The 12,837-nt window shown below is 47.8% G+C and overlaps 1 protein-coding gene across 1 annotated transcript; it reads right to left on the bottom strand.

The window, feature by feature from the left end:
* Nucleotides 1–197: 197 nt before the first annotated feature.
* LOC141082379 (oocyte zinc finger protein XlCOF29-like) lies at nucleotides 198–1,066 on the bottom strand. Its single transcript, XM_073566318.1, has 3 exons — nucleotides 807–1,066; nucleotides 552–701; nucleotides 198–422 (listed from the first exon to the last, which is right to left on the bottom strand). The coding sequence occupies exons 2-3, from the start codon at nucleotides 627–629 to the stop codon at nucleotides 198–200; spliced, it is 303 nt and encodes a 100-aa protein (XP_073422419.1). The 5' UTR covers nucleotides 630–701; nucleotides 807–1,066.
* Between the last annotated feature and the right edge of the window lie 11,771 nt (nucleotides 1,067–12,837).

The following is a 12,837-nucleotide window of genomic DNA, read 5'->3' as shown; positions in this document are numbered from 1 at the left end:
AATTATAGGCCGTGTATATTTAGTCCTGTCTATTACCTGGAGATGTGAGGGGCTGGGGAACCTCCATTATGACGTTCTTGTACAGATCTCTGTGTCCTTCTAAATACTCCCACTCCTCCATGGAGAAATAGACAGCGACATCCTGACACCTTATAGGAACCTGACACACACAATGATACCGTCATCCCCCGATCCCTTCATAGTGTTACTGTATAATGTCCCAGCATTCCCAGCAGTGTCACCTCTCCAGTCAGCAGCTCAATCATCTTGTAGATGAGTTCTAGGATCTTCTGGTCATTGATGTCCTCATGGATCAGGGGGTGAGGTGGAGGCCCCGTGATTGGGCTCAGGGGTCTTCCCCATCCCTCAGACACAGGGTCCTGACAGCGATCACTAGAGGTCTTCTTCACCACTGTGTAATCCTGGTTATGGAGAGACACATTAATAAATCTCACTACAGACATTCCCAGAGTCCTCACCTCTCCAGTTCTGTCCATCTGTTATTCCCATAGATAAGAATGATGTAATGTGACGTCATCAGAATCTCTCACCTCTCCAGTGAGACGGAAGAGGATCTCTAGGGTGAGGTGTAACATCCTCTCCGCCATCTTGTCTCTGTCCATATCCATCCTTGATGGGTAAATCAGGAAAATTCTCTTCTGTAGAAGATCTTCACTGAGAGGATCCGATATTGTAGAGACCTGAATGAGAAGAAGATGATCCGATGTAACACCATAAGAATCCTGTGTAATAATACAATTACTGGAGATAATAAGGGAAACATATGAGGAGATTTATTATCTTACAGGGTTTAGTTTTCTTCCCTTTCATCTACTAATAAAACCTATATATTTAGGCCACAGACAACAAGCAGTTTCCTCCTCGGAGTCGGCAGCTGAACACGTTCCTCATAGACTCATCAACGTCACCATCAATTCCCATCAGAGTGAAGGAACATCGCTCCTCTATTCAGCTCTATGGATCCAGGATGAAATCCACTGCGGCCCCTGCAAGAAAAGAGCGAAGTCTGGTGAGACCCCCGAGGCCGGAGATTTCTACAGCTGCTCTGTGCACACAGGACCTGTGATGAGGTCACACGAGGGGAGGAGTCAGGGGTCACATGATCAGGGGCCTCAGTGTGTGCAGGACTCTGCTGTGCTGGTTGTCATGGTGCTGGATGAGGGGAAGTTTCTGTGTGGGGTCAGGAGGGGTTTACAGGGTGGATGTAGCAGAGCCGCGTGTGTACGAGGTGTACGGAGCGGAGCCGTGTGTGTACGAGGTGTACGGAGCGGAGCCGTGTGTGTACAAGGTGTACGGAGCGGAGCCGTGTGTGTACGAGGTGTACGGAGCGGAGCCGTGTGTGTACGAGGTGTACGGAGCGGAGCCGTGTGTGTACGAGGTGTACGGAGCGGAGCCGTGTGTGTACGAGGTGTACGGAGCGGAGCCGTGTGTGTACGAGGTGTACGGAGCGGAGCCGTTTGTGTACGAGGTGTACGGAGCTGTGTGTTCAAGGTGTACGGAGCGGAGCCGTGTGTACGAGGTGTACGGAGTGGAGCCACGTGTGAAGGAGGTGTACGGAGCGGAGCCATGTGTACAAGGTGTATGGAGAGGAGCCGTGTGTGTAGGAGGTGTACGGAGTGGAGCCGCGTGTGTAGGAGGTGTACTGAGCGGAGTCGTGTATGTACGAGGTGTACGTAGCGGAGCCGTGTGTGTACGAGGTATACTGAGCAAAGCCGTGTGTGTCCGAGGTGTACGGAGCGGAGCCATATGTGTACGAGGTGTACGGAGTGGAGCTGTGTGTGTACGAGGTGTACGGAGCGGAGCCGTGTGTGTACGAGGTGTACGGAGCGGAGCCGTTTGTGTACGAGGTGTACGGAGCTGTGTGTTCAAGGTGTACGGAGCGGAGCCGTGTGTACGAGGTGTACGGAGTGGAGCCACGTGTGAAGGAGGTGTACGGAGCGGAGCCATGTGTACAAGGTGTATGGAGAGGAGCCGTGTGTGTAGGAGGTGTACGGAGTGGAGCCGCGTGTGTAGGAGGTGTACTGAGCGGAGTCGTGTATGTACGAGGTGTACGGAGCGGAGCCGTGTGTGTACGAGGTATACTGAGCAAAGCCGTGTGTGTCCGAGGTGTACGGAGCGGAGCCATATGTGTACGAGGTGTACGGAGTGGAGCTGTGTGTGTACGAGGTGTACGGAGCGAAGCCGTGTTTGTGTGAACCCCTCTGTGTACTCTGTATACCCCCATCTTCAGTCACAGACCCCTCTGTGTACGCTGTATACCCCCAGCTTCGGTCTCAGACCCCACAGTGTACGCTGTATACACCCATTTACCCCCATCTTCGGGCGCAGACCCCTTTGTATGCTGTATACATCCATATACCCCCAGCTTCGGTTGCAGACGCCTCTTTGCACACTGTATACACCCGTATACCCCCAGCTTCAGTCGCAGACCCCTCAGTGTACGCTGTATACACCTGTATTCCCTCAGCTTCGTCCGCAGACCCCTCAGTGTGCTCTTTATACACCCATATACCCTCAGCTTCAGTTGCAGACCCCTGTGTATACTGTATACACCTAGCTTCAGTCACAGACCCCGCGTCTCTCACACTATTTACACCTGTATACCCCCAGCTTCAGTCTCAGAACCCTGTGTGTATTCTGTATACACCCGTATACCCCCCAGCTTCGGTCACTGACCCCTCTCTTTACGCTGTATACACCCGTATACCCCCAGCTTCGGTCACAGACCCGTGTTCACTGTATACACCTGTTTATCCCCAGTTTTGGTCGCAGACCCCTGTGTACACTGTATACACCCGTATACCCGCAGGTTCAGTCGTAGACCCCTGTGTATACTGTATTCACCTGTATACCCCCAGCTTCAGTCACAGACCCCGCGTCTCTCACACTGTATACACCTGTATACCCCCATCTTCAGTCTCAGAACCCTGTGTGTATGCTCTATACACCCGTATACCCCCAGCTTCGGTCACAGACCCTTCTGTGTATGCTGTATACACCCATATACCCCCAGCTTTGGTCACAGACCCCTCTGTGTACGCTGTATACACCGTATACCCCAGATTCGGTCACAGCCCCCTGTGTTCACTGTATACACCCGTATATCCCCAGTTTTGGTTGCAGACCCCTGTGTACACTGTATACACCCTTATACCCCCAGGTTTGGTTGCAGTCCCCTGTGTATGCTGTATACATCCGTATACCCCCAGCTTTGGTCGCAGATCCCTGTGTACTCTGTATACACCCGTATACCCCCAGCTTTGATCGCAGACCCCTGTGTACGCTGTATACACCCGTATACCCCCAGCTTCGGTCACAGACCCCTCTGTGTATGCTGTATACACCCGTATACCCCCAGCTTCGGTCACAGACACTGCATCTCTCACACTGTAGAACTGACGCCGGACACACACGGTAAAACTGCGGTCGTCGGTCTCTCATCTCTCGCACTTATACTGATAACATAAGATGGAGTCAGACGAACCCTCCTACAAAACGTGAGAGCAAAGTCATTACTACAGGACTGTGTGAGAAAGGGATTTATTCTACAAGAAACGCTGGGGCCACAAATGAGAATAACATAATGTCGTTCATCTTCTCTTTCACCATAGATATTGACAGTGAGGACGACTTCCACTTTGCCGCAATGTGGATTTTAGTGGCCGTACATAAGTAGTTTACTAGCTTCTGAAAGCTTTCTGGAAGCTGGGAAGGCCTGGTTCCCAGTAAAAGGGTAGAAGGTTCCAGAACAACCGGTCCACCATACATCTGTGCTATCAGACACTTCACCTTCTCCCAAAGCCCAGAAACCACCATACAAGACCACCAAATATGTCTCATGTCACCAGATATTCCACAGCCCCTAAAACAGTCTCCCGAGATTTTAGGAAAAATGCTGTGAACTTTTTCCGGTACATAATAGATTCTGTACAATAGTTTTAAGGAGGTCTCCACAAGGGAAGTCTGGTGACTACCTTCTGATAGGGTGTCACAGCTACGATACCATTCATCAATTGACTGTTCAAACCCCAGATCCTCCTCCCACTGTAACATATACTTCAATTTTTTATCATTTTGTGGAGAATTTATAGCATAGTAGATCAATGAGATCGTTCCCCTGCCCAAAGGGTCATTTAGACATTTATTTTCAAAACTCGTTGCCCTGAGAGTAGTACCGCTCGGGAGGATCTGCTTTGCAAAGTGGAAGATCTGGTTCAAATTTTTGAACAAATTCCTCTCTGTCAAGTAAGATATTAAATGGGGATCACAAATGTTTAAGTATATGAAAACCTTTCAGCTTCCACCAAGAAAAAATTTGAGGCTCAAGGCCTGGCGGGAGCATGGGGTTTTGTAATATAGCTGTCAGGGGAGAAGGGCTTGATTGTAAGTTATATTTAAACCGGACTTTCCTCCAAAGAAGCAACGAGTGGACTGTAAAAGGAGCCACATTCATTAACCCCCGTGGAAGTCGGTCTGTGGTCCACATTAGGCCTGATAAAGAGAATGGTTTGGAGAGAAATGATTCCAGAATAACCCATCTCAGACTATTGGGATATGAACACGCACTTATTAATGGAGCAATCTGTGCCGACTTGTAATAAAGTGTAAAATTAGGGAGGGATAAACCCCCTTCTTTTCTGTGACGGAACATACGTTTTTGCACAATTCTGGGTTGTTTTCCGAGCCAATGAAACTTAGACATCATAGAGTGTAAATGAGTGAACGTTCTGGCTGGTACCATAATTGGGAGGGACCTAAATAGATATAAGAAGCGAGGCAGTGACACCATTTTTAATGCATGTGTTCTGCCGAGCCAGGATAACTTTGAGGAAGCCCATCTATCCAGGTCCCTCTGGAAGTTTTGGATCAGTGGAGTGTAATTCCACCGAAACAGAGGTGACCTGTTGGCTGTTAAGTTGATACCCAGATATGTTAGATAATGTCCTTTGTGTATAAACCCAAAATGGGAGGCTATATTACCGTATATACTCGAATATAAGTCGAGATTTTCAGCCCAAAAAATTGGGCTGAAAGTCCCCCTCTCGTCTTATATTCGAGTCATATACAAAGGTGGTCGGAGGGGGATGGGGGGCGGGGGTGTCAGGTCATACTTACCCGTCCTGACGCTGTGTCTTGAGCCCCCAGCTTCTCCCCGTGCTCTCTCTTCCTGCCTTCAGCGGTCACGTGGTGCCGCTCATTAAAACTCATGAATATGCGCATATTCATGAGTTTTAATGAGCAGTACCACGTGACCGCTGAAGGCAGGAAGAGAGAGCCCGGAGAAGCTGGGGGCTCAAGACACAGCGTCAGGACGGGTAAGTATAGCGATACTCACCTGTCCTGCGTCCATGGCTGCTTGCTGCTGTCTGTGTCTGTCATCGGTCAGTGACTTCAGACAGCAGAGGGCGCGGTGACGTGGTTAGTGCGCGCCCCCTGCAGTCTGAACGTCACTGACCAATGACGTGGCAGATAGCGGTGAGCAGCCATGGACGCAGGACAGGTGAGAATCTGACACCCAGCGACGGAGAGGTGAGTACAGTCATGGCCAAAAGTATTGACACCCCTGCAATTCTGTCAGATAATACTCAGTTTCTTCCTGAAAATGATTGCAAACACAAATTCTTTGGTATTATTATCTTCATTTAATTTTTCTTAAATGAAAAAACACAAAAAGAATTGTCCTAAAGCCAAATTGGATATAATTCCACACCAAACATAACAAAGAGGGTGGACAAAAGTATTGGCACTGTTCGAAAAATCATGTGATGCTTCTCTAATTTGTGTAATTAACAGCACCTGTAACTTACCTGTGGCACCTAACAGGTGTTGGCAATAACTAAATCACACTTGCAGCCAGTTGACATGGATTAAAGTTGACTCAACCTCTGTCCTGTGTCCTTGTGTGTACCACATTGAGCATGGAGAAAAGAAAGAAGACCAAAGAACTGTCTGAGGACTTGAGAAACCAAATTGTGAGGAAGCATGAGCAATCTCAAGGCTACAAGTCCATCTCCAAAGACCTGAATGTTCCTGTGTCTACCGTGCGCAGTGTCATCAAGAAGTTTAAAGCCCATGGCACTGTGGCTAACCTCCCTAGATGTGGACAGAAAAGAAAAATTGACAAGAGATTTCAACGCAAGATTGTGCGGATGTTAGATAAAGAAACTCCACTAACATCCAAATAAGTTCAAGCTGCCCTGCAGTCCAAGGGTACAACAGTGTCAGCCCGTACTATCCGTCGAAGTCAATGCAAGAAAGCGGACGGCACCGCTGTTACCGTGCTAAGGTCCGTGGCTGGCAGCAGGCGGAGAGCTCACATCCAGGACTCCCAGGTGCTTGACCTCGTAGCAAGACGAATGTAGTTTCCAAGAGAAAAAGGTCGCACTCTGCGGGATAATGATGAATGTTTATTGACACTGAATTACATGTCACGTCGGAGATGTGAAGGAGAGTGTGTCAAATGGCTGACTACGGCCGTTTCACGCTACTCGAGCGCTTCCAGGACCCGTGGAAGCGCTCGAGTAGTGTGAAACGGCCGTAGTCAGCCATTTGACACACTCTCCTTCACATCTCCGACGTGACATGTAATTCAGTGTCAATAAACATTCATCATTATCCCGCAGAGTGCGACCCGTACTATCCGTCGGCATCTGAATGAAAAGGGACTGTATGGTAGGAGACCCAGGAAGACTCCACTTCTTACCCCGAGACATAAAAAAGCCAGGCTGGAGTTTGCCAAAACTTACCTGAAAAAGCCTAAAACATTTTGGAAGAATGTTCTCTGGTCAGATGAGACAAAAGTAGAGCTTTAGGGCAAAAGCATCAACATAGAGTTTACAGGAGAAAAAAGAGGCATTCAAAGAAAAGTACATGGTCCCTACAGTCAAACATGGCGGAGTTTCCCTGATGTTTTGGGGTTGCTTTGCTGCCTCTGGCATTGGACTGCTTGACAGTGTGCATGGCATTATGAAGTCTGAAGATTACCAACAAATTTTGCAGCATAATTTAGGGCCCAGTGTGAGAAAGCTGGGTCTCCCTCAGAGGTCATGGGTCTTCCAGCAGGACAATAACCCAAAACACACTTCAAAAAGCACTAGAAAATGGTTTGAGAGAAAGCACTGGAGACTTCTAAGGTGGCCAGCAATGAGTCCAGACCTGAATCCCATAGAACACCTGTGGAGAGATCTAAAAATGGCAGTTTGGAGAAGGCACCCTTCAAATATCAGGGACCTGGAGCAGTTTGCCAAAGAAGAATGGTCTAAAATTCCAGCAGAGCATTGTAAGAAACTCATTGATGGTTACCGGAAGCGTTTGGTCGCAGTTATTTTGGCTAAAGGTTGTGCAACCAAGTATTAGGCTGAGGGTGCCAATACTTTTGTCCGGCCCATTTTTGGAGTTTTGTGTGAAATGATCAATGTTTTGCTTTTTGCTTCATTCTCTTTTGCGTTTTTTCATTTAAGACAAATTAAATGAAGATAATAATACCAAAGAATTTGTGTTTGCAATCATTTTCAGGAAGAAACTGAGTATTATCTGACAGAATTGCAGGGGTGTCAATACTTTTGGCCATGACTGTATGTCATTTTTTTATTTTTACATGCAGCAGCAGCGGCAGCACATGGGGGAATAATTTTAAGGAGCTTCTAATGGGGGCAGCACATGGGGAAACAATCTATGGAGCTTCTAATGGGGGCAGTATATGGGGGAACAATCTATGGAGCTGCTTATGGGGGCAGTATATGGGGGAACAATATGGAGCTTCTAATGGGGGCAGCATATGGGGGAATAATCTATGGAGCATTTCCCACCCTAGACTTATACTCGAGTCAATAAGTTCTCCCAGTTTTTTGTGGCAAAATTAGGGGGGTCGACTTATACTCAGATCGACTTATACTCGAGTATATACGGTAGTTTGCTCTGTCTTAGGAAAATTTACAAATAATGCTTCGGATTTATCAATGTTAATCTTTAACCCTGAGATCTTCTCAAATTCGTGAAGGAGGGAAAACAAGTGAGGGAGTGTAGTGTGGGGACTTATTAATGTTAGCAGGAGATCATCCGCAAAGAGACTGACTTTATATTGGTCTCCCATATTCTCAGGGCCCAGGATATTCTGATCTCTCCTTATTGCTTCCACAATGGGTTCCATTGTAAGTGCAAAAAGATCCGGAGATAGAGGACAGCCCTGCCTGGTACCCTCTGAATATTAATTGGAGGGGGATGTGGTGACAGGAGTTTTACAGAAGCGATAGGGCTATCATATAACAATTGGAGGCACTTTATAAGTTTAGGGGAGAATCCGACTTCCGATAGAACCGTAAAGAGATACGTCCAGGACGCCGAATCGAAAGCCCTCTCAGTATCTAATGCAAGCAGGAGAAGTCACTTTCGCTGTAGGTTAGTTGTATGAATAATATTTAACCCTCTCCTAATATTATCTGGGGCCTGTCGCGTTGGTATAAAACCAACCTGACCCCGATGGATGAGGTGAGGGAGGATTTTATTGATCCTGTTAGTCACAATGGATGTAAAGATTTTGAAGTCAATGTATAAGAGGGATATAGGTCTATAATTTGTTGTGAGATGATCTTTCTTAGGATTAGGGATTACGGTTACATGCGCCACGTAGAGCTCAGGGGGCAGCTGTGAGCCATTTAGTAGTGAATTACAGAGGTTTTTATATGTGGTGTCAGCACATCGCTGCATTTTTTATAATATATTGCTGTAAGACCATCCGGCCCCGGGGCCTTTCATCTTTTAGTTTTTTGATTGGTGAAACTATTTCCTCCTCAGAGATGTGTAAATGGAGTTGTTGTGCCTCGGACTCAGTCAGGTTAGGTAGATGTAGTGTGTGAAGGAATGACTCCAGTAGTGAGGGGGGTGATTGTGGGGCGAATACAAACTCTGGGGGTATTCATTATAAGTGCTATACATGACATCGGGGTGGGCTGAGATCTGACCCTTAGGGTCTTTTATAGAGGAGATTATATGCAGTGACTCTCTCATTCTGAGCCTACGAGCGGCATCTTATTAGGCTTATTGGCATGGTGATAAAACGCGGCTTTACTCCAAGTTAGCGCCTCTCCGTTCTGGTGGTGAGAATGGCGTCTAATTGTCATTTCATATCTTGTATTTGTGTAGATAAGTATAGGGGTGAAGAGCGCTGATTGGCCAATTCTGACTCCTGCAGTTTCTCCTCCAGTCTGGGCTGTAATTCAGACCTTTCTTCTTCCTGTCGGCCGATAACTTATCACAGAACCGGGAATAGATTTTCTGTGCGCGAGTCACATTGCTCCAAGTGAGGCCTCCTCCGCTGTGTGAGTTTAGGGGAAATTTGTTATATCTTCTCTTATAGCGGTTACATTAGAGATTTGGGCATTTTAGCTCCTGGTGTGAAGTCGATAGCACAATCATATGCCGCCATATAGTAGACGGCCGGTAACCGGTGAGAATTCCCTCCTGTGTGGGGTCTATTTCCCTCCAGAGAAATCACACGTTACATTCCACACATAACACTGTGTAGAGAAGGCGGCGCGGAGTAATTGTGCCAGTAGTGAGGGGCGAATAATGGCGGGAATGTCACTGACTGAGGAGAAGGCTCCATGGAGGTCTGCACTCCGGAGATCATGTGACCCCTGACTCCTCCCCTCCTGTGACCTCATCACAGGTCCTGTGCACAGAGCAGCCATATATGTGGAGTGCGGCTCTGCAGGTTAGTGATGGGCAGTCCGGCTCTTCTGGCTCCTTTCCCCACTTTTCTCCCTCCTGTCCCTTCACTACAAAGCCTGAGCCTCATTATACAGCTGTACAGGGGTCTAGTGAAGGCTTTTTTGCCCTTTCCTCAGACTGTAGCTCCTGGGCACAGGCCCTCACTCCTGTCCCTTCACTATAAAGCCTGGGCCTCATTATACAGCTGTACAGGGGTCTAGTGAAGGCTTTTTAGCTCTTTCCTCAGTCTGTAGCTCCTGGGAACAGGCCCTCACTCCTGTCCCTTCACTATAAAGCCTGGGCCTCATTATACAGCTGTACAGGGGTCTAGTGAAGGCTTTTTAGCCCTTTCCTCAGACTGTAGCTCCTGGGAACAGGCCCTCACTCCTGTCCCTTCACTATAAAGCCTGGGCCTCATTATACAGCTGTACAGGGGTCTAGTGAAGGCTTTTTAGCTCTTTCCTCAGTCTGTAGCTCCTGGGAACAGGCCCTCACTCCTGTCCCTTCACTATAAAGCCTGGGCCTCATTATACAGCTGTACAGGGGTCTAGTGAAGGCTTTTTAGCCCTTTCCTCAGACTGTAGCTCCTGGGAACAGGCCCTCACTCCTGTCCCTTCACTATAAAGCCTGGGCCTCATTATACAGCTGTACAGGGGTCTAGTGAAGGCTTTTTAGCCCTTTCCTCAGACTGTAGCTCCTGGGCACAGACCCTCACTCCTGTCCCTTCACTATAAAGCCTGGGCCTCATTATACAGCTGTACAGGGGTCTAGTGAAGGCTTTTTAGCTCTTTCCTCAGTCTGTAGCTCCTGGGAACAGGCCCTCACTCCTGTCCCTTCACTATAAAGCCTGGGCCTCATTATACAGCTGTACAGGGGTCTAGTGAAGGCTTTTTAGCCCTTTCCTCAGACTGTAGCTCCTGGGAACAGGCCCTCACTCCTGTCCCTTCACTATAAAGCCTGGGCCTCATTATACAGCTGTACAGGGGTCTAGTGAAGGCTTTTTAGCCCTTTCCTCAGACTGTAGCTCCTGGGCACAGACCCTCACTCCTGTCCCTTCACTATAAAGCCTGGGCCTCATTATACAGCTGTACAGGGGTCTAGTGAAGGCTTTTTAGCTCTTTCCTCAGTCTGTAGCTCCTGGGCACAGGCCCTCACTCCTGTCCCTTCACTATAAAGCCTGGGCCTCATTATACAGCTGTACAGGGGTCTAGTGAAGGCTTTTTAGCCCTTTCCTCAGACTGTAGCTCCTGGGCACAGGCCCTCACTCCTGTCACTTCACTATAAAGCCTGGGCCTCATTATACAGCTGTACAGGGGTCTAGTGAAGGCTTTTTAGCCCTTTCCTCAGTCTGTAGCTCCTGGGAACAGTCCCTCACTCCTGTCCCTTCACTATAAAGCCTGGGCCTCATTATACAGCTGTACAGGGGTCTAGTGAAGGCTTTTTAGCCCTTTCCTCAGACTGTAGCTCCTGGGAACAGGCCTTCACTCCTGTCCCTTCACTATAAAGCCTGGGCCTCATTATACAGCTGTACAGGGGTCTAGTGAAGGCTTTTTAGCCCTTTCCTCAGACTGTAGCACCTGGGAACAGTCCCTCACTCCTGTCCCTTCACTATAAAGCCTGGGCCTCATTATACAGCTGTACAGGGGTCTAGTGAAGGCTTTTTAGCCCTTTCCTCAGACTGTAGCTCCTGGGCACAGGCCCTCACTCCTGTCCCTTCACTATAAAGCCTGGGCCTCATTATACAACTGTACAGGGGTCTAGTGAAGGCTTTTTAGCCCTTTCCTCAGACTGTAGATCCTGGGCACAGGCCCTCACTCCTGTCCCTTCACTATAAAGCCTGGGCCTCATTATACAGCTGTACAGGGGTCTAGTGAAGGCTGTTTAGCCCTTTCCTCAGACTGTAGCTCCTGGTCACCATGTGATCTCACCATAACCCTAACAAGCTAATTAAGGTGTGAAATCTCGGTCAAAATTATCTCAGTACACAAATCTCCAAGGGTGCCCAAAGTTTTGCATCGCCCCTTTTTCCTTTTTGCAATTAAGAAATTGTAAAAAAGTCTCTATATATATTTATTTGTTTATAATTATTTTTCCCTAATACAAAGGCCATGTGTCATCTTAGAGGTTCGGCCTTTTAGAGATCATTTCATCTTCATCTTACTACTGCTCACAATAACGGTCATTTTGACCCGGGGCGCCCACACTTTTACATGCCGCTGTCAATGCTTCATCCCGCTGATGCTCAATATTTAATAGAGTCTTACTATTAAACTTAATGAAAAGTTCGGTGAATTTCTTTGAGCTGTTATTACTAGAGATGAGCGAATATCGTCGGAGAAGTTGTTATTGGCTAATATCACTTACCGAATAGCTGCATCGGGACCCCGGATCCCTGGAGCGCTCCCGATAATCAGCTGCATGTGTCGCCCTCCATGCAGGTGCTGTGACTATCACACAGAGCGACACACGCAGCTGATTATCGGGAGCGCTCCAGCACACTGAGTCCTGCACACACTGAGGCCCCTGATCATGTGACCCCTGGCTCCTCCCCTCCTGTGACCTCATCACAGGTCCTGTGTGCACAGAGCAGTCATATATGTGTGGGACACTCCTGGATCTTCTGCTTTCTGGGCCGGTTCCTCCTGTGAGTCCTATTAACCCTTTCACTCTCTGTATTCTCCTTTCTGACAGGACAATATCTGAATTCGGACAGTGTGACGGGAATTTCAGCAATGTGGAAGGAAAAAATGACAATTGTACTTTTTTTCCTCACAAAAATGTGACTTTAGCCCCAAAATCGGCAGCGTAACAAATCCTTATTTCCCCACTGTAGTTTGTAGACTCCATATACAGATCCCTTAAGTGTGAAAAGAGCTGAATTCCTCACTTAGGGTATGTGCACATGGTGCGGATTCTGCTGCTTTCTACAGTACCTTTATTTCCTATGGAAATTAAAAAATGCTGTGCACATGCTGCGGATTTTTCCGCGCGGTTTTGCTGCGGTTTACAATCCGCAGCATGTCATTTGTTTGGTGCAGAAACGCTGCAGTTTTACACCTCATCCATTATGAGGTGTAAAACCGAAGGACTTTTGTCCTGCGGATTTAC

The sequence above is a fragment of the Dendrobates tinctorius genome, unplaced genomic scaffold, assembly GCF_039654945.1.
Source record: "Dendrobates tinctorius isolate UK_male_01 unplaced genomic scaffold, ASM3965494v1 ptg000017l, whole genome shotgun sequence".
Taxonomy (NCBI): domain Eukaryota; kingdom Metazoa; phylum Chordata; class Amphibia; order Anura; family Dendrobatidae; genus Dendrobates; species Dendrobates tinctorius.
The sequence above is the reverse complement of the archived record's forward strand: the minus strand, read 5'-3'. Positions and strand labels throughout refer to the sequence as shown.

Excerpts from the sequence above, each read along its gene's own strand:
- LOC141082379 (XM_073566318.1), bottom strand. The coding sequence starts at position 629 with ATGGATATGGACAGAGACAAGATGGCGGAGAGGATGTTACACCTCACC. Across the intron at positions 423-551 it reads TCTTCCGTCTCACTGGAGAG|GATTACACAGTGGTGAAGAA; the intron begins GTGAGAGATTCT and ends CTCCATAACCAG.